Genomic DNA, 22313 nt, shown 5'->3' with positions numbered 1-22313 from the left:
AACAAATGGCAGCATCCCCAGTATAATTAATTGTTGCTGTACTAGAGGGGCTGCTTTTCTGGGAGGAAAGGTCTGATGTGTCTGCTGCCCTGTACAGAAAAAGTCTATCCTCACATGTATTTTAAAACATGATAAATTTAATACCAACAGGTTTCCTAGCACTACAGGATTCTAGGATCCTCAAAATGAGGCCATCCTGCTTTTCCTTAGGATGTTGTTGGTTAGATGTAGGGAGTGTTTTGACTTGCCCTGTTGTGAGGATGGTAGGTAGGACGTGTAACAAGGAGGAAGTATTCCCTAGCAATTCCTCTTTTAGACTCCTCTGTTCTCCTACATGCTGTATCTGTGTCATTTCTGTTTACCAATGCATTTCTTTCTCCCGTTTCTCTACTTGTTCTTTAACATTTTTCCTGCTCTGGAAGCCTTCTTGTCTTTAATCAGGGAAAAAAAAAAACAATCCCAAACCTGAGCAGCTTGGGAATTTCATTGTATAATGCTTGACTGGTACCTTCTTTGTCATTATCCTTTCTAGTACATTGAAATAACTGCTTTGTTACCTTGATTTTTCCTGTTGGTAGGATTGTAATACATACTTACTCAAAGTTAGGTATGTTCAGGTGCTTTGACAAACCAGAAACAAAAGAAGGAAAGAAAAGTATGTATTTTCCTCCCCTTTGTTTCCCATCTACATGTTTAATATTGTGAAAAGGAGTGTATTTTAACCAAAATCAAGTGCCGAATCTTCACTGTTTCTGTGGTGGTCAGCCACCACAAATAGCTGATAGTCATGACATCAAGACATGGTAGATCTGGTGATGTGTGTGGGTATCATCATAAGAAAAGTTATTGCTAATACAGATGGAAAGTGCAACATTGAATTTTCTTCCAGACTGAAAAACAAATTTGTTCTTTTTAAATCAAGAGAATATTCATTCTAATATTCTTCAGAGAATATAATGTCTAAATCTATGTTTCAGACAAAAAAGAAATTTCTGAGAGCTACTTGTCTTTCTAGTGAAATTACCAATAAATTTAAGTGATAGAACTGGTTAGTACATGCACCAACCAAAGACATAGCATTTTTTACTCTAAGCAGTTTTCCTTTTCCTTACCTTACCTAACAGGAATATTGCAAACATTTGAAGCATCTTCAAAATTCCTGTTCTTGCTTAAAAATTCTTGAAGGTTGAAAACATTTCTACTTTAAAGTTGAAGCAAATTTTTATGTAGGCTCATGACAGTCTGTCTGGATAGCAAAATTTTATAGGTAATGCTTTTTGGAACACGATAAAGTGGCATTGTTTTTTTTTCAGTATCTTTCCAGATGCTGTGTAAAGTAATATACATAAATCTAACTATTACAGATTAACCTTCTTAGATGTCAGGTTGCAGCTTTTATTTATGTTTTCACTGATCAGATTAAAAATGCTGCAGACACAGGTTGTGTTGTTAATATTAAATTTTGTATTCCGGTCTGTAATAAATGACTTTCCTCTGTGCATTGGAAAAACTGGTTAGTAGAGCTCAAAGAGAGTTTAATTAGTAGGCTGTTTGTGAGACAGAATAGGTATTCTGAGTCATTGTTCAGAATTACTGTGACATTTCTTAGTGTTTTGGTGGCTTTTTGTTTTCTGTTGTTTGACAAAGTCTGTTTAGGTACAAGACCCTAAATGTGCCTGAAATAAATCATTTAATGACAAAATTACCAAGGCTTTTTAAATTTGCAGTCGGCCAGGTTTCAGATATTCTTCCTGCAGCATATTATGTTCAACATAATATTTTTGTTTTGTAAAACGTATTCTTATTTTCTGCCAGCTTTATGTGCTTTTGCCATTTCCTTTAGGCTGAGTGTGTTACTGCCACTGTTTTTGCATAAGATGCTTCAAGATTTGAGGATTCATCAGGCTTTCATCTTTGAGCTGTGCTCTCCTTTACTGATCCCACTGCTTACTTGGTTCCTCTGAATGAGAGAGCACGTTCTTGGCCATCTGACAAAAATACCTCTCCTGTAAACCAAGTTACTTTTTGTTAAGGCAGTATTTCTTTTGCAATCTGCTAGTTTGATTCTCGAATCCATCATGAAAGCCGGAACCTAGATCAGTGCGTGGGCTCTGTTACTGTTCTCTCCTTCTGCCTTTCGTCTGCCCCTTGTCCCTCCATATGCTGCCTTAGTCTTTTAGGGTAGTGGGCTTTTTAGAGACTGCCTCTGGATGCCCAAAGTCACTTTTTAGTGGAAAAATACGGTGCATTTGACCAAATTCCATGCACAATACAGTATTTGATCTCTATGTTGTACACTTATTGTCCACTTGATTACAGCCTGATCAATGCAAAATGAGAATCAAGCTTGCTTTTTTCCGTGCTACTTTTTAGTTTCTGCTCTGTTGTGCAATACTGTGTTTTTCATTTGCTTTTCACTTTGGTGATTTAAAATTGTTTGAGAATGCCAGCTTTGGGAATGTGATGCAGGAGAGGAGGACAGATCTGCTGTAATGAAGCAGGTACCTCTTCCATAACCTGCTGGTTTTCACTGTTGAGTGCTTTTTCTCCTTGGTTTCAGAATATATAATTTCTTTATCCTTTCTTAATTTTATCCTCTCTTTTATGTGTAGCATTTAAGTAGCCTGTTTCAGTATTTCCTCTCCAGTCATAATGCTCTCACATTTGAAATATTTAGGCTTTTGCATCTCCTTTTAATCACTGCTTAACCAAGGGATGGCATATTTTAATACTGGACATTCTCAAGTCATTCTCAAGCCTCAAGTCATTTTTGATTATATCTGTTATTTTAAATTTGTCTCCAGTTTTGTTGCTTGCTTTCTTATATATTTTTTACTGTAGCAGAGTATGGCTTTCTTATGTGCTACTGGTCCAGCAGTGTTATGTCCTCTTTCCATGAGGTGATGCAGCCTATTTTAGATGTAATACAACCTATTTTAGATGTGAAAGGCTTTCTACCACAGATTGCACAATTCTATCTGATGCATTGATGTCTTTAATTCCTGTTGTAGATTTTATTTATTTATTTTCCTACACTGCTGCTTACAGGGTTTTTTTGTGTTGGTATGTTTGTCATTTTTCCTGGATGGGTTTGTTTTCACAATTTCTTAGCCTGTATCTGTCTAATCTATGTCTTCCTTTGTTTAATTTTTCTCCTCTTCTGCTTTGGATTTGCTCGTCTGGATAGATGATAAGTCATGGCTATTTCTTTTCCATTCATGCCTGTCTGCAGAACACTGGATTTTTATAGTACAGTTCCTGTTCTGTTCTGGGACAAAGAGGGGAGGAGTGCAGCCTTGTTCTTCTCAGAACAGCTGCTAATTCAGAGGCTGCATGCCTCTTAAAGGGAGGGGGAGGAGAAGATGAAAAGAACTAAAGCAGGAGATGTCAACTGGGGAAAAAAAAATCCAAATATTTGCTCAGAAACTGAACTCTAGTTGTCTTATATATGTCAAGAGCAATAGCTTCTAAAAACATACTTAATCAGTTGCTTGCAGTAGTATGAATGCACCCATGCTTAAAATCCAGTTTTACATTTAAAGAAACTTGAAAAGGAAGCAAGAACAACAAAAAAGAAAAACAAGGATAATATATTCTGCAGCATGAAATGTGCTTGTTGTTTGCAAGATATCTCCAGTCCAGCACAACTCTCACAAGCACTGTGGTCCAATAATAAGGTAGCTAGCATAAGGTGGGGGAGATGCAGTTTTAGTTTCCTGGTCTGATAATTGTGTTACTCTGTCTAAGTTCAGCCTAGAAATCTCAATGCATTTCAGTTTCTGTCCTTCAAAATAGGAATAAAAGTGCTTTCCTCAAAGTGGTGTTTGTGCGGAAAGGTGCATTAAAGAGATAAAATGCTTCTGTGCTTTGGTAATGGGGACTACAGAAGACTCCAGCCAAGTCAGCAGCATCTGTCTCAAACTGGTGCCTAGGCTTTGCATGCAGATTAGTCCAAGTGGTAAAGTACAGTAATTACACAGCTGACTTTGTTAGAAGTCTGTATAGTGTGCAGTTAAGACAAAAGTCTTATTTCAGATGAGAAACAGTACATTTCAAACACTGGAAGCCTTTAAAAGTCTCTGAGGCAAGAGTCTTGGACATTTGCAAGAGTTTGCATGTTTAATGCCACTGTCATGGTCAAGTTTAAAATGGAGTAACTGCATGTTTTGGAAACTCCTCTTGAAATGTGTCAGATGCTTCAAGCTCAGGGTGTTATAGCCAATGTTTAGATTTCTTTCTCTCTCCCCCCCCCACCCCAAATGAAATTCCTTGGACTGAATGTGTTTCAAGAGGAAGAATAATCAGTGGGAGTGGGATTTTCAGAGGTGCTGTTGAGCTTTTGGACAGTGGCGGGCTCGGTCGAAGTGTGCTCCGTTCTGTTAATTTGCTTTCCAGATTGATGTGTGGGGCTACTTCAGAATAAAAAACATTACTGTGTCTAATTTTGAGGGATAGCAGGTAATGTCAATTGGTATTTATTTTCCCTGAGAACTGATAGTGTTTCAACATCTCTGAGAATCAGACCATTAAGTTACTGTATCTTGCATTAAGAGATTTGTCAAAAATGCTGAGAACAACAAAACTGATGCTGCTTTAACCTTCTCTGGTATAGCCCGTTGAAAAGGCTTTCTAATTTGGAAAAGTAGTTCTTGAATGACCTTGCTTTTTTGTTGAGGGTAGTTTGGGATCAGAGATTTTTTTTTTTTTAATTTTGTTTTTGAGATCACCATGTCCAGGGCCTGGTGATTCTCTTCCAAATAAAGATTGAGATTTGGACATCACAGTTATCGCGCTAGTACTAAAGATTTGATTGTCTTATGTACATTTATAAGAATCTGTTTCATGTTTTGGGTAAAACCTTTTTTTTCCCCCTTTATACTCTAGGCTTGTTGTCGTGGTACCTCAGCAATTTCCATTCAGATATTAAAACTGCGTGAGTAGCTGGCTGTATGTCTGGTTTGTTTTACCTCCTTTATCCTCTCTCTCAGGGAGAGTTTTGTGTGGGATGTAGTACTCTGTTTGCAAGGGTTTCCTTTGGGGCATTTTCATCTTGTATCAGTGCATCTGTTCGAGAAGGCCTGGTGGAAAGCAGCCCCTTGGCTGTGAAGGTGTTAGGTCCTGAGACAGTGTGTAGCTCCGGTAGGAGTTTGTTGGGCAATTCCTCACTGCCTCCTTATAAAGGCCCATCACCAGCGCAGACCAGCTTTTATCAGGGTCTTTCTGGCATTGGCAGGATGAAGGCAGTGATAGACATCATCTCCCTGCAAGATTTCTTATGGGGAGAGTCTCACCTTTGCTATCTGGGAGTCGAGGTGTCTATGTCTTCTGGGGAAAAAATTTGCTTGAGGGATCTTGTCCAGTCTGGTCAGGTTTTACATCAGCATATGCATTTTTACAGATGCTTGAGCTCAATCTAGGCTTCATCTGTGCCGTGCATGGAGGGATATGTATTTAGATTTCATTTTGCTGACTTGTTAAGTACATAAACTACCAGCAGGGGCTTGGGGGGATTCTGTTGAAAGGTGTCCCCGTTTGAATCTGGAACCTAGCATTCCTCTCCAGTAGCATCATTAGAAAAAGGATCCAATGCTTGAACGGTATCTAGTTTTTAACCAGAAATTAAGTATTGCTCCTAAACTGTAGGTGTATTCCAACATCAAAGCACATTTTGGACCATAGAGGGGCGCTGGGATTGGGATGTCAGCCAGTCAAAAATTACCTAATTTCAATCAAAAAAAACCCGCACCATTTTACTCCTCGCCCCTCTATCATATTTTTTTTTTTTTTTTGCTTTGAGAAAGACTACATATTTTTTCCCCTAGATTCTTGCAAAAGTGACAGGTGTATTGTGATAGGAAAAAGATGTTTCCTTACTCACTGCTCATGGACAAAATTTCTAGAATAAATTCTAGTCTGTAGGACTATAAAGTGTTTGTACTTATATTAAGTAAACTGTAGACTAGATGGATGCTGCGATAAAGAGCTGCACTAAGCACAGAAGTTACGTTCATGCTCGGGTTATAGGGGGCTTTGACACCGAGAGCCTTAGTTTAATCCTTTGGTTGAATGAGTACTGTGTACCAAACCCACTTGCCTCTTGTTTTATTTCTCTTGTAATTGCATTGTGTATCGCTGCAGTGGCAGCGGGTTCTTCCCCTTGACAAAGGGGTGGAAAATGAATGAGACTTATGTTAATGTTACAAAAAGCATCAGATAGGGAGCAGAGTTGAGCTGGACTGAGCCATCTATGACTAGGTCTCATTTTTCTGTGGTCTGAATTTTCTCTCCATGATATACCTCCTTTTTAAGGTAGACAGCTTTATTGGTTGGTTACTGTCATAGAAACAACAACAAGAAAAAAAGTGAAGTAGGCAATTCACTTGACCCTCTTTGTACATTTTGAATGCATCTTCTCAGTGGTGTTTATATAACCTTCTCCGAAAGCCCATACTCCATACGGCTTTTCGTATGAGTTGTAGACATTCTTTGTCCTTTCAGGAATGCGTGGGGGTTTTTTAAACACTTTTGAAATGGTTTGGCGTCTTACATAGTAGTGTTCTGAAACAGGATTGCCAACTGCGGTAGGACTTAACCCAAATGTAGTCAAGTCTCTTACATTACTGTTATTTAGAGGATAGAGAGAATGATGACTCTTTCCTAGTGCTCAAGTCTTTTTTGCTTTCTTGTTTTCTTGGCAGATTTCCTTAGATAGTATTCATTAGGAACATGCCCAATTCTTGAGAATTACTTTTGGGGAAAGCTCAAGAGTGTGTGCATGTGTTGTGTTTCTACTTCGAAGTCTCAGGTACATAGTGGAATTTGAGCTCAACTGTTTGATAGAGAAAGAAGTTCAATCTGGTAGATCCTTCCCTGGATGTCCACTAAGATTTGGAACAGGCAAAAGTCTGAGCTGAGAGATGGAGGGAAATCATGGTAAGCATTATTTTATCTTTTGTTTCCAAACCCAACGTGACTGAAGGCTGTTACAATCTGACGGCTTTTGCATGGCTAATACAAGATGAGGTGTCAGACTTGGCCTAGTTCTGAAAGGCAGATACTGTGTCGCAAGGAAAAGCATCAGTGCTCTGCGGCATTCATGTAATGGTTGTCAGATGGACAACTTTTAATCAGTTTTTACATTTGGGCAAGAGATAAAAAAAAAAAAAAACATGATTTAAGGAAGCTAGCATTGCTGCTGTCCCATTCTGTACTTGTTTTCATAAATAACTGTTTGTAGTGATGACCGCAGTCTTTTAACATGACTGCCGGTGTGATTTATTTTAAGAACAAATATAAAAACTGTTTTTTATCTTAGTATTCATCTGCTCACAGGTAAGCAAATCAGAAGAAAGTCTAACCCTTTTATATGTTGCTTATAGAAGAGTATCCAGCAATAGGAAGGCTTTAGACTTGTCTGAGAAGATTGGGTTTGTTTTTATTTTCCTTGCGGGAACGATTGCATTAGCTGTATGGAGAACAACCGGCAGGAACAGCTTATTCACAGAGCTTCAAAATAGAAGATAATGTTGTGCAATTAACACAGTTAACCAAAAACTTCCCTGAATCAAGTTCAAGTTCTTGCTTGAACTACAGTGTAGCTTTCAGAGACAACCTGAACTTTGGTTTCAGAATTTGTAGTGGTGAAAGAGCTGACAGAGTGCTTCGTAGATTGTTAACTTAATCCGTTACCTCCAGGATCAAAAATGGGACAAATACCTTCCCCACGAAAACATCATTTACTTTACTTCTCGTCCAGTTTTTCTTGTTTGAGCTGCTGAGCGATGGAATGTGGATACGTAACTGTACATTTATTCTACTGGGAAAAATTGTACTTTTGGTGAGTGTTAATGTAGTACTGTGGAGGTACCTTTAGCCCTTTCTGTTCAGGTGAACAGTTTGATCTTCATCACCTTGCAATCGAAGGCATGTTTTTCAACCCCTTAGGCATTCTCGTGGCTCTTCTCTTCACTGTCTTGAAGGCATCAGGATTTTTCCTGAAATACATACACCAGAACTAGGTATGATGCTTCAGTAGCTAAGCATGCTGCCAAAACCAGAAGCAAAGATTTTCTGCCCCTTTTTAAGTGTGTGGGTTTCATGCCAGGAGGGATTGTTCTAACCCTTTTGGTAGCACCGCAGAACCAAGATGTGGTTGATTATCTGCCACCCTCTATTTCTGTTTTCCTATGTAGGATCCCCATTTGAAAAATATGCCAGGATTCTTGGTTTGTAGGGAAATAATCTTGCATTTGTGAAGCAGTTTACTGAGGATTTTAGATTGTTTTGTATCCTTGCTCTGTCCTCTTTGCTGATTTTCTTTCCTCCAGTCTTTGTGCTGTCTGCAGTCTTCATGACTGAGGAGTTTGTTTTTTCCACCCATTGATGGAAAATGTTGAACAGCTTAAGTTAAACAGTTTAGGGCCAAGAGCTGTTTCCTAAAAGAGACAAGTAGGAAAACGTCTTTCTGATGACTTCCTGTTCGCATTTCCAGTTAGAGATCTGTCAGCCAATTTTTAATCCATTTAATGTGTGCCATGTTAATTTTGTTTTGATCTAGTAATAAGCAGTACCAAGTGAAGTGCTTTGTAGAAGACTAAGTATATCAGTGCTATTACACTGATACTCTTAAAATTTGTAAGTCAAACTTGTAATCTCATCAAGAAGGATGTCAGTTCAGTTCGACAGAATCTATTTTCCTTAGACCTAATTTGATTGACATTGATTTTATTACCTTTCTCTAATTCTTTATTATTAGAGTCCAGTTATCGAGTATTCTGTAGTTTTGCCTTGCTCAGCATTAGACTGATGGACCTGTGATTACTTGGGTCGCCCAGTCCTCCCTGTTCAAATTTCACTACAAAATTGTCTTTCATCTAGGCTCTTGGAATTTTGTTCAGTGTTTTAAGAACTATTGAAAATCACAAAAGAGCCATTTGCCCATCATTTTGAAAGCTGTTCTGTGCAAGTAACCCATATCTTTTAACTCAAATGTGTACAATTTTAGGAGCTGCTGTTTAACATCCCCCTAAGTTACTAGTTAATACTGCATCTAGCTGCTTTAGGTGTATATATAACACATCTGTTTTCTCTGCATTGTTGCTGATATTATCACCCACTAATGAATTGGCATGAATTTTAAGACATCTTTTCCATAGTCCAAAAAAATTCTTTGTTATCCTGACCTTTACTAGCCAGAGATTTTTCTGGTTTTCATTTCTCTCATCAACTTCCTATGATTTTCTCTTCTAGCTTATATTGGCTTCTCTCTGTTTCTCCTTTAATCTCTTGTAATTTATCTGTGGAATTGGCTTAAGCAGACTGGCTTATAGAGGATCTAAGGTTTTTAACTGGCATGGCCTTTTTTATATTTATAGCTTTTTGGGTGTACGGTTGGATGTTATTAAACGAGACCTTCTCTCAGTTCGTTTTAATCTCCGTGGTTTTCAGGTCTGTAAAATGGAGCCTTCTAAAGAGTGAAGTATGAACATTAGCTTGCAGTTTGTTTTGCATGCATGTTTTTAAATATGTCAAGTCATGATCATTTTTACCCATGTTATTGCTAACTTTAGACCAATTCTTTACCAGATCATAGGAGGTCTTCTACTGACTTTCCCCAGGTCAAGTAAAAGATTCTGTAAGAGCTGCAGTAAGGGTGATATAAAAAGGTATTGTTTTAGGATCATGTAGAAATACTTGTGCTTGCCCTACTGAATCACAGCGTGCAATGAAGTGGTGGATTCCAAGTCACAGAAAATATTTACTATTTACGGTCCTGCTCCTGGGAAGTGTAGCATGGGAATGAACTTCAGTGTCTGTGTGGCATCCCACTGAGAGGTCCAGCTGCTTGCTTCATATTGCCAGATTGCGTCCTAAGAAATGTTGCTCTTCTTGAGTGCATGCAATGAAAGTACATAATTTAAAAAAATATGAAAATTCGTGTTGCTTCACCATGTTCTGGAACAAATCTTTCTCTTGTTTCTCTCCCAGTAACAATTTTTAGTTCTTTCATATCTATAGTCTGCCTTTTGTCTGACATAAGGTGTATTGCTCTTGAGGATAATTTGAAAGTAGTATTTTTAGCTGGATATATCTTTCTTGTTTGTTTCTTAGCTGTAAATGTTTAGTACACTAAAACTTTATGATGTCTGCCAGCAGTCATAAAGCTTTTCATAAAATGTCTTTTTGGGAAATTTCTTTTCGATTTTTGAGCTATTAGAGAGGGAGGATTCTTTGTGCATTTCATGGTAGTGTTTTGGGGAGAGGCTGTTCATAGGTGACCACTTCAAAATACGAAATCAAAAAAAAAGATATTTCTGAAATGGCATGTTATTAGCTGGAAGAAATTTCTCCTTCTGGTATCACTAATATGCAGTGAAGCATACGGCAGAGTACAGCCAATAGGAATTTGCTTATTGAAACAACTGCACCAACATTTCAGTGGGCTGCAAAGGTGGAATTTTGTTTTGGTTTTTTTTTTATGATTAATGTTACAGCTTTTTTGAATTAAATTCAGCTTTCAGAACGCTGAGTAGACCATTGCTAACTTTTTGAAGTGATAAATTACAGTGTGAGAATATAATGCAGATAATATAGTAGTTACTGTACTTGATACAAAAATCATAACCAATAACATATGAATAGCAAACTTTAAATTCTGTTAAGTTTTGTATATTTCATGATATTCAAGAATATATGCTAGTGAGAGGAAATCATATTTCTATATATCTGTTATTCTAAGCAAAACTTTATGACAATGTAATTGTTTTCTTTAAGCCAAGTTCTGCAGCCATGCATACAAATGACTGTTCATTTTAGTACCCTTTATGCTCCACCTTGGAGAAAATATTTATATTTCCAGTTTGTAATGAAGATTGGAGATGCTGATATCTAAATAACTTCGGTAATGTTACTAGAGAACTCCAAGGAAGGGAGCGAATGATCTGTGAAATTTTTGTATCATTCTTTTATTGTGTAGTCATTATTTCCCTTCCCTGTAGTTTGTTATCTATAAATGTTTTCTTTTTTTAATCTATAGGCTCTTTCTTGCAGTATTATTTACAGAAGTGGGGATGTTCCTCTGAGAGATTATTAAAAATCATTTTATGTAGTTTAGAAGCTGGTCATGCCGTGTGCCTCAGTGGTAACAGTGATCAGGACATTTAAGCTCATGTTCAGGCAGACTGATGCAAGTCCCGGGCCTTGAGTTAGCTCCTTGTATTAGCTGCACATCTCCAAAGGCTGATGGGCAATTGATGGGAAAGGTAGGCATGTAAACTCCAGTTATCCAAGCCCTGATGTCTTCATCTCCCTTACTCTTCCATAAAATGAGATTCATTCCCTATAGAATGGTTTCCTTATTCCTGAGAATGCTGAGAATTAAATATATTAAGGATTTGAGGTGTTCAGATGCACTATAACCAGAGTATGTGAATTGTCTTAGTTAAGCAAGAACATGAGGAAGGCATAGTATGAAAAGTATCTTTACAGTATTTCTGCTGCTGGCTTCGTGCTCAGACTTTAATCTTTTCTTGGTCATGTCATGTAACTTGGGTAAAAATATTTTTGTTGTGATTGAGCTCTCCAGGAAGAATGAGTATACTATACTGCTTTTCCTCAAGTTAAATTGATTGGAGGAAATTGTGCCTTGGAGTAGTTTAAAACAGTCATTTCTTTTCCGTCATTCTGCATGTGGGCATTTTAGGAATGAGCTACACTGTTTCTGTGGATTTTTAAGGTATTCCATAACACGGTTAGGAGCTTTTAGTGTGTTGATCTCATTTTGTAAGACAGAAGCACCTTCAGTATTTGTGTTTCAGCAAATGCTGTACTTCTGGTGGTGTCTGATTTTTGAGAAGATCAGAGGCTTCCTTGTAGTCCGGGAGAGAAAGTACCAAAGCTCCGTGCTTCGGTGGCAGAGTCCATGCCTCCAAGGTGCATCCAGGCACTTCGTAGGCAGCTGCTTTCACAACCTCCGCTTTCTCCATGCAAGAAGGTGCTGGGTTGCCACTCAGCACTGCCGCAGATAGACAGAAATGTTCTGTCAAGCCACTTTCACAAGCGCTTCTGTTCTTCTTGGGAGGGTTTTTCACGTGCTCTCTTTTTCCATTGCCTGTGAGCAGAATCACTTCGATCCCTGCGTACAGCAGAGCCCAGAGGCAGGTTGTGTTTTGCCCGGGTAGTCTCCAGACACACTGTAGAAGTATATGGGGAATGGGGTAGCTGAAACACAAACGATTCCCTGCCTGCTTGGACTTGGCTTGTTTTTGAAATCTGATTATCTGTGTTTATATGCTCTTAAGCATACGTACGTGAAGAAAAAACACAAGAGTTACTGTCTTTTCCAAATGTCCTCAGTAGGATGCGTAAGAGGAGGGAATCTGGAAGCTGTTGATCTTGCAAAATTGGTGCTTGGGAATTGGAGAAAATCATCGTTTTGGTACAGGTTTTCCTTGTCCCGTACGAGCACGCAGCTTTGTCCCTACCTGGTGGGAATGCGTATCTCCGGTGTTAACAGCGCTGCCTCGCCAGTTCCATGTTGCTTGCCCGAGTTATTAACTAGGTCTTCTCTTTCTACTACAGACATAAACACAAATCATGCTAGTATAACAAGAGCTGTTGAAATGATTTGGGCGGTTAAAGTGGGCTCCTGCCACCCCGTGTGCAGCAGCAGTTGTTGTACTGTTTCGGTTTTGCCGTCATCACCAATACACTGAGGAAAGATTTAACACAATTTCTTATCCTAGTGCAATGTGATCTGTCCTTTCTCCTCTTATTTACTGACTGCGTGCCAAACAATAAAATGATAGTAGGTAACTGGTTTTGTGAATTTCTTAATCAGCTGCTTTAAGGCTAATGTTATAGCACTATTTCTTAATTTTCGCATTTTTTTAAAACTGATAATGTTATTTATAAACAGTAGCAAAATTATATGTGTTCTTCTTACCCTTTTTTAGTGATAGCCTCATTCTTGTTCTAGCCGGTCAACCAGTTATGTTTATTATGAACTCAGCACCAAACTCTATAAAATTCTGCTGATGTCAACCCTTGGGTTACACACTTTTCAGTAAACTATTGGAGAAGAGTGGGTTGAGTAGGGAGCAGAGGGGTTTTGAAGTAGAACTACAGAGCAACTTTAAAATTTGTATATTGGCTTCTGCTGTATTAAGAAGGTAATGAAATGGTTAAGAATGGCATAGAGAGTATAGGTGAAAGCAGCTGAAAATGAACAATGGAAAACAATTTTGATCCCACTTTTGGAAATTGTTCATACACTAAAAAGATACTAAGTCCTTTTTTTTTTCTTTTTGTTTCTTGTGTTTCAACAGGGCAGAGTTTAGGGTATGGATTTGTTAACTATATTGATCCAAAGGATGCAGAGAAAGCCATTAACACTTTAAATGGACTCAGACTCCAGACCAAAACCATAAAGGTAAGACAATACAAAGAGCCTTTTGCTAAATTCACAAAGAGGAGAAAACAGTTGAAACAGTTTCTGGCAGTGTCATGACTATTTTAATCTCCCATTGCAAGGGGCACAGCTAACAGCTCATCCTGAGAGCAATGGAAGGATGAGCAGAAGATAACACTTCTCTTCTTCCTAATTGCTAGTATTTGTTAGGGGGCAAAAAGTAACAGGGAGATCTTTGACATGTTGCAGTGGGATTTAAATGTAGAATAAAACACAATAGTGATACTGTTACATAAACAGAGGTGACATACGCGATTGTTCATAAATAACAATTACACATTTTCTTGGGGTGGTTTTAATGACAAATAGTTTGACATAAATTCTTCTTCAGTGACACTCATTTCATTGTCAGGTATTGAAAGCATGTTTCTCTTGAGTTAAAGTGTACCATTTTCAAAAAACAGTATTTTTTTTCAATTTTCCCATGCTTAGTTTGATTTATTCTTTTAAAAGCAAGAGGGATTAGTGATCCCGCTGAAGTCTCTCACTTCATTGTCGTAATAGACCATTAGTTATTCAATGACCTTCTTTAGTGGTCTCACAAGAAAAGCAAATTTCTACACTGTCACATTTTTTGCTGCATGGCTGATGAAGCTTTTTTAAAATAGCTTACAGAAAATTTCCCCATCCCAAACTCTGACAAATATTCAGGCTTTAAAGGAACAAATAGCAAATCTGATTTAGATTAACTGAAATAGCTTCAATCGTTTTAGAATGCTGGCTTTTGATTTGTGCTATTTTCTTAATTTTTTTTCTGTATTTAATTTCTATTTCAAAGCCAAAAAAGTTGGATATAAATAGAATTTTTACTTCTGAAAATATCTGTGCAATAATGTTGGTAGTTTTATATCTTGTAAAAGATACTGTATGGCTGATAATTTAGTTGTACTTGCCCTTTCTCACTAAAAGTTGTGGTTTGGGCCAAGTGTTGTTTCCTAAGGCAAAAATATTTGTTGAATTCTTGTGCACCTCTAAGGATTGTTTCAGGCAAATTTTTCCTGATTGAATTGGTTGATTAGTCAAAAATTGAGTGACAGTTGAGCTGAATGTAATGAAGATAAACTAATTGTATGGATTATATAGCGAACGGTGTTTTCAAATATCTGAACAGGTCCATGCCGTATATATATGTGCACGTGTGTGTGTGTGCCATATGTCAAAATGCTCACAGCAGGATTTTATGCAGTTTAATACACAGAAAAAATTTAAGAATACATAAGGTAAAGCAGCAATGTCTACCGTCTTATCAGCTGCTGCAGGTGGAAATGTAATGCCTAGCCTCTGCAGTTTCCACTTGCAGTGGAAAGCTGAGCAGCAAGAAAGTTGTTTAAAATATCTGTTTTTTCACATCTCAGTTTTTTTGCTTTGTGAGCGAAAACAGTGCTGTTGTATTTGTGATACTCCAAGGCTACAGGAGACATGTAAGCTACAAAAACAAACATAAAAACCAAACCAAACTAAATCCAAAGCCAAAAATCATTATTTTAGATTTCTCTTGTGCGCATTGAATGAAACAAAATAAGCTATTACACCTTTCAGCATAGCTTTATCTTTTACAGTGAAAGTTTTGTATTCGTTAGGAACTTGGCATGCTAAAACATCTTTGAAGAATGTTTTTTCTGTGACTTTTTTAATTCACTTTATATAATATGGCAGGTAGTTTATTAGGTTTGGGTTTATTTTATGCTTATTAATAACTAGTAGACTTTTATAGAGTACATGAAATTTTGTTGGGCTCTTGAAAGCTATTAAGATTTAACAAGCAAGAGATTGATCTGACTTTACGTACACAGGAGTTGCATAATTTCTTCAGTGATTGGGAAGAAATGCATAGTATGTAAAACAGCTTATTTAAACAAGTATTTACAAGGTCGTCTAAAACTAACCCAAAGCACTTTTTGCTTTAAATAGCCGGGCTTTGTGCACGTGGATGTTTAATCAGCAGTTTCCAACGCAAACACAAATTGCAGAACAGCATCTTGCTACCTCACCTTATCCTAATGTTTTTTTTCCATTGTTTTAATCATATTATTGCTTTTAGAATTAGAATTAGGTCTGCTTCCCTGGGTACTGTGTGGTGTGCATGGAGGTCTCCCAATGTTCACATTAACGAAGTTATGAATCACATTTTCAACATTCCCAGCAGCACTTGGGTCGTTGGAGGAGACTACACTTAAATTCAAAAGTCCTGCAAAGGACTAAGAAATCATACCCAGCGCTGCTAAATTCTGCTAGCTTGTCTGTTGCCCCTACAGTCCCCTTCCAGCATTTCACTGTGATTCATTGTAAGACTGAAATATTTTAATTCATGGATTTACTATATTAAATTACCAGAGCCCATTGCTTTTTTTTGAGCTAGGTGCCCTTTACACTTTATTAAAAAGTGCAATTTCTAAGCATGAAAAAAAAAAAAAAAAAGCTTCTCATAAAGAGCACATAGAAATTGATTTGGTAGTACCTAGTCATTTTTTAGGCTGGAAAATGTTTGATTAAGTGCTGGAATAACGCTGAGCTGAAAAAGCACCGAGTACGTTATTCTGTTTGCTTCTTGAATACATTCTTTTTGCTTTTAAGCCCAAGAATGAATCTGCAGTGTGATGCCGATGGCTAGGTTGAGCCCTTGGCCTCTGACCATGTGCCGCACGCTGCGTAGCGGTGCCTCTGCAAGTAGAGTTTCTTTGGTTGCCTTCTGCTGGGAAGCTGTTTTCACTGGAAGGCTGCGGAAGCGCTAATCTGTGGAAGCCGTTTGGCAGGGGCAGGGGACCTCCGCTGCCGCGGTCCCCCTGGCCCGGCTGCTGGCTCTGCTTGCTCAGACGGGCCCTGCCTGCGCTCTGCTCTCCTGGCACCTAGGCTGAACGGGAGGTAGCTCTGGGGGCATATTGGCACTCGTTTTTTGACCCTATAAGGTTTAATTCCAGTTCAAAAGGAGCAAGATTTTAAAAAGCTCCAAGTTCAGCATGTGCCTCCAAATCCTGTCCTTTTACTTTCTGTAACATTTTTGTGGCAGCTTAATGTGCTCTCTCTTTCCTGATGCCTTGCAAAATAGCCGTGCATTCACAGGAGGAACTGGTTTTATAGCAGGATCAGCAAAACAGCTAGGCACAGTCTGCACTCAGATGTGCAGACTAAAATAACTGAAGAAATGTTCTTTTATTATTGTGTTACAATAAATAATCCCTTTTCACTGTAGCAGCTAAAATATTTATGTGCATTTTATTTAAGTCAATGATGCCCTTTCAAGTCAAAGTCGAGAGGTGACTATTTACAGAATATCTGTTTGGGAAAAGCATTGAAGGGAGTGTTATGCGCTTGGTGGTAATAGGTTAGCTATGTTCCCCCTCAGCTGATCATAGTGCATATTTTATTCACGCCATTTCGTGGCATCATCACCATTGTTTTGTGAGGGAAGAGAACCTCACTTTATTTTTACAGCTAAAGCTTTACATAATTCTACAAAATAGTTTAAAACGAGTGAAGATACAGCATGCATTGAAGTAAATGCATATTCCAGAAATTGAATCTATTTTTAGAAATTAAATTTGCCCAGCCATAAAAGCACATGAAAGGTCATTGCTGCTGTTGAAGATTGCCTAGCAATTCAGTTGCATCAAATATCAGAAAGAAAACAAGATGTGTGATGCATGGGGTACAGACTTTAAACTGTGCTGCTTTGCACTGGAAAAACAGCAGCATCTGAAAGGATGCGAAGGAAGCATTTTACCGTTTACGTGGTGATTCAGGTGATCTGACTTCATGTTGGAGGATGTTAGAGCAAGGACAGAATAGGATTTTGAAAGGAGGCTTGAAATCAAAAAGAGAGCGAATGACCACCTAACGTGCAGTGTTGGATCCCCCTTCTCCTTCCTTTTCTCTGTCGCTGGAGAAATAGGTTGGTTTGTTTTTTCTCTAGCAGAAGTGGGCAGCATGCTGTGAAAACTGTCAGACCAGAAAGAAGTGTCTGCAGTGAGAAGAGAGAGAGTCCGATTTGGTCTAATAAGCCCTTGATTTCTTCCAATTTTTAAATTTATCAGATCTGTAAGATGATTAAATACCAAACAAATATGATTGTTCCACTATGGCCAGAGGTTTTCTCTGCATCTCAAATTATTATACATTTTCAGTTAAATGAATAATTAATGTGGAATATAACTACTGGTATTTAACATTTCCTATTGTTAGTTCAAAATGTTTACTTTTGCCTTACTGTCATTTGTTTGGATCAATAGGGCAAGATGGTGCTAGTTTAAAATGTAGTGAGTAAGACTAGGGGGAAATATTCTTGGATTTTTGTTTGGAAAAAGAAATTAGTAACATTACTGCTCCCAGCTTTTGCTATCTATTTTTATTTCTTGGGCATTATTCTCAATGGCCAGGTATTTTTATAAAATTCAGTCTCTAAATCTGCCCATGTTAATTCTTCTAGTTATTTGCAGAATTACAGACAGTTGCTGCAGGATAACCAAATAATAGCCATCTCAGATTGCATCTGTCTTGCAAAGTCATACCCAAGAGAAAAGATCGCCTTCGAATCACGATCAGCGGTTGCATCAGACGCTGGCAGTACGAGGCCGGGAAGGAGGCCGAAGCTGTTACGGCCCCGCCACCCTCCGCTGCTCGAACCGGGAGCCAGGCCGCTAGCCCTCGCCGCAGCAGCGCGTGGCGGAGAGGGGTGCTGCGCCTTCCTCGTCCAGCCCCACACCGCTTAGGGCTTGAAAAGTTAAAACCAACTATTTGAATTCTGGCCAGAAAGCTATTGGCAGGCTGGGAGAGCCCAACGCGAAGCTCCCGTGTCGCATGCCAGCAGCGTGGTGCTCTGCTGAAGAGCTGCCCCCCTGCGTTTTTCGGCAGTGTGCTCTGGTTTCCACCCTCACACGTGGTGCCACGCGCGGCTGATGGGCACGTGGACGAGCGCGGGGGCACATAGCGTGAGAGCGTCAGATGCCCAATGGACCACCTGCCTGGTCCATCAGGCAGATCAGGCTGCGGATGCTGCTGCTGCACTGGCCCACGAGAGCCTCCAGCACCACGTGCTGCCCAGGGGCTCGCTGGTCGCGTGGCCGGCCACCGTATGCAGCTTCTCCTCCTGATAATGAAGTGGGATGTTGTGAAAGGCCGGGCAGCGTGGGGAGGGCATATGGAGATACGGAGATTTAGGGAGGTTGAGCCATTATGGCTAAGCAGATGTGCAGGGTCTGGGAGGTTGGCCGTGTTTACAGTGGGAGATGCTGGGAGGAGCTGGGCATACTGTGTTGTGGTGAAGACGAGAGCGAAATGGCTGCGTTGGGCACCCTCGGGTACAGCGGTGCAGCATCGCATTTCCAGTTGGGCAGGTGCAGCACCCAGCATGCTCTTACTGCTGATCTCTCAGCTGCATTTGGTTTTCTTAAGCTCCAGTAAAGTCTTGTAATGGGTAAAAGAGCATGCACGCCTTTCCTTCCCTGAAAACTTAGATTACAGCCATCTGCAAGCTGTAGGTTGGGATGTAGTCCTTCCTCTTAGTTCCTTTTAAAATTAAGATAATCATTTTGGTCTGTTGTGTGGTAGCCCATTAGTCATAAAAGAGGGGTTGTCTGTTAAGACTGCTGATCCCCAGAATAAAGCCTTGGACAGGAAGCTTTAAAGATGCTACAGATCTGGAAAGACTCAACTAAGTTTGCCATATTTTTGCTCTTTAGGAGGAGGAGGCTCTGTCTATGTAACCTTTTGGACTTTGTAGTGCTTGTTAACAAATTCTTCTTCACCCTAGTGCCCGTACTGATTTGGCCACTCTAATGTATGGGACTTTTCACTGCTACGTTTTGTGCAAATTCCAATTTGGCTTGACTGCTTTCAGCATGCACCAGAGCGCCTGTGCCTATTAGTCTTGTGCTTCTGTTCTTAATCGAGATTTCTATTTAACTGCTTCAGTTTTGCCAATGAGTCCTTTTCATTCCGCAGAGCAGAGCAATTATTTCTCTTAGCCTTGCTCTCGATACAGCCAGAGTGCTTCTGGGTTATTATCTATGGACGTCTTTCCTGAAATGGTGGGATAGACCATTGTATCTTACCTGCAATCATAATTAATCCCAGTAAAATGGCATTGAATCACTCAACAGTAAAGTGCATTGTCACCTCCCTGCCATCCCCCATCCCAGGGACTTGGAGAAGAGGAAGGAGAAAGTAGTGCATTTTGCAGGCATGAAGATACACTAGATTTTGGTCTTCGGCATCTGGACCGGAGGCTTTTCTCTGTGTGTTTGTTTGGACAAAGTGCATAGCTTTTAAAGGAGGGTTTCTCAAACCTGAATTTTTGCACAGAAGGGGCATGGACAAGGGCCCTGAAGTGGCTGTAAGCAATCTGTTTCTTCTCTGCCCTTACTATATTTTCTGGCTTTAGGCAAATTTTATTTCTGTTTTCCCTGGTTTTATGTGTAGGTGACACGAGTAGGATTGTACTTGCCTACCTGTGTGGAGCTCTTTGGCCCATCGTTAAGTGCTTCCAGGGTTTTATGGTGGAACAAGCAAGAGGAGAGGCTGCAGCTCCCCATCTTACACATTTGGACCTTGGGCAGAAAAAAATTAAGTGACTCATGCAAGATCATGCAAGAAATCCTACATCAGTGGGCTTGTCATGCCAAGAGACAAAGTGGAGCCTTTCAGAACTATTGCGGTCGTTATGAAGTTGTTTGTTTCCTTTGACGCTGGAGCAGGTTATGCAAGTGAGTTGTGAAAGGTGCCCAGGGAGTCATTTAACAGCGGCTGCACCTTACCTGCGAGAGGCTGGAGATGCATCTCGGGGATTAGAAGTGCTGCCAGCTGGTTGGTTTGGTGGCCTGGGGACACCTGCGCTGCCATGCAGCACGCTCTGATTAAAGGCTCCTGCCTGGTCTCGCGTTCCCCAGATTAGCAACACTAGGTGCAGAGCGGGATGCAGATTTCTTCTCGAAGAAGAAAAGTCCTGTTTTTAAAGGACAGGAGCTGCGAGGTTGCTTGTCAGCAGGTGCTGTGACCGAGGCAGGGCACCTCTGCCAGCAGAGCACATCACGTCAGTGGAAGGTGGTGCTGGTGCTGCTCCGCTTTGGAGTAGGCGGAAAGCTCTGAGGTCTTTCCGACTTGCTCTATTTAGACCTACTTTTGGGAGGAGTCTTGAGGATGAACTTCGGGTTTGAGAAGCGCAGGATTAGTATAGGAGCTGAAGGCATCTTTTAAGATGAGCAGTAGTGAAATGGTTGAGTGTCAGCATTTAAATGGCTGTCAATAAGTGTCGAGCCTTGCCTCTTCAAGACATGTGGGATGTTTTCATGCCTCTAGGTGCTTTTGCTGGCTCGCAAAGGCCAGGCTGCATCAACTCGTGTTCTTAAGAGTCTGGAGGTTAGAAATTTTTCAAGAAGTTTTCTAGTCAGGAAAATGGGTAGGAATCAATGGGGAAAATAACTGCCCTAACTTGGAGATTTTTTCCATGCTCACAAACTGAATAATTGTGCATTTTCATGGAAGTTACGAAATGCTGGCCCCTACCTGTCTCCAATAGTGTTTAGAGAGAGCAGCACAGTCTCTTAAGAGAGAACTACTGAAGAGAAGTACTTACACAAGCTAACTGGTGTTCAATGTCAGATGAGAAATATCCTTGCAAATGTGTTTTTTTTTCCACTGTTACTATGTGTATATTTATAGAAATGAACATTGGAGGCTAGTGAGCCATAAAATGAATTAGATAATATTTTATTATCTTCCTTGCAAATTTGACCTAAGAACTCCAGAATGATCTTATGCAGTGAAATATAACACCATCATTAGACCTGCAACCGCCGTATGAGCAGACAAATACTTCCATGCTGAGAAAGGCCTGAGCCAAACAGTAGCTAGGTATAACCCAGCTCATTTATTTGGATTTCTTGTGGTGGTTCAGATTTCCATATTCTTTCCTTTTTTAACACAGTATTTCGTTATAGGGCCCTAACACTGCTGTGAGCAAAAAACAATTCTTTAATGGGAGAAAAGTGTGAATGTAAGGAGTGCATCATCCTTACTGAATGCTTCACAAGCTTCAGTGACAAAATGTTTTGGCTCATGTCCATAATAACTTTACATCACAGGGAACTTCTGCTGTGGTGGAGGGCCAGGGTGGGTATGTTCTTCCTTTGATAGTTAATATATCCAGAATGCACCTAGTCCACAGTGATAACTGAGCGATAGCTTGAAAGCAGGATGACATGGTCTAACCAATCGATTGTCATTGGCTGACCCGCGAGGGAAGATGAAAAAGATTCAAAAGCTGATAAATAATTGACATTGCTAGCCTTGCATCCATTCAGCTCGCAACCTTTTCTCCTTGATATTAAAGACAGCTGATCTGCTTTTGGCAGCTTGTGGCCCAGGCTCCCCTGCAACCTGAATGATTGATTGCAGGAGGAATTAAAATTAGATCTGAGCAGTGATACGTGTTTATATGTGCTCTGAGTAGATGAATTGGTGAGAAAGTACACAGCATATCTGTCCAGTGTGTGTCTGAATGACATTCGCAAGAACGGGATAGAATATTTTTGATATAGGGATGTGTATATGTATGCATATATGCGTGTGTGTGTTTATAGATAGATAGATATGCGTGTGTATATGTGCGTATACATGTCAGGTCAGGTGCTTAGTGCTCTGGAATGAGTGGTTTTGCATATCCCCCTACTTTTCATGTTCCCAGTGATGTGGCATTTGGTTAATAAACGTGCCAGTGTGAGAAAACCCAAAGGAAGCCCCTGGCTCTTTTCCCAGGAACTTTACTAATTTTGCAGCTCTCGGTTTTGAGGAGTAGGTAAAATCTCTAGCCCCCACCCAAGTCTCTTAAGTGTTTTTTAAACTATTATCCCTA

General features: G+C 39.7%; 1 protein-coding gene across 3 annotated transcripts in view; it reads left to right on the top strand.

The window, feature by feature from the left end:
• The window catches only part of ELAVL4 (ELAV like RNA binding protein 4), a 62185-nt gene that overhangs the window by 30365 nt on the left and 9507 nt on the right, over positions 1-22313 (top strand). For all 3 annotated transcript variants that reach the window (XM_085308060.1, XM_085308061.1, XM_085308059.1), the window contains exon 3: positions 13326-13429. In XM_085308060.1, coding sequence (XP_085164186.1) covers positions 13326-13429 — 104 coding nt within the window. The remainder of the gene's footprint in view (positions 1-13325; positions 13430-22313) is intronic.

The sequence above is a fragment of the Rhea americana genome, unplaced genomic scaffold (assembly GCF_003343005.1).
Source record: "Rhea americana isolate MKP2758 unplaced genomic scaffold, rheAme1 scaffold_27, whole genome shotgun sequence".
Lineage (NCBI taxonomy): Eukaryota > Metazoa > Chordata > Aves > Rheiformes > Rheidae > Rhea > Rhea americana.
This window is presented reverse-complemented; position numbering and strand designations above follow the sequence as displayed.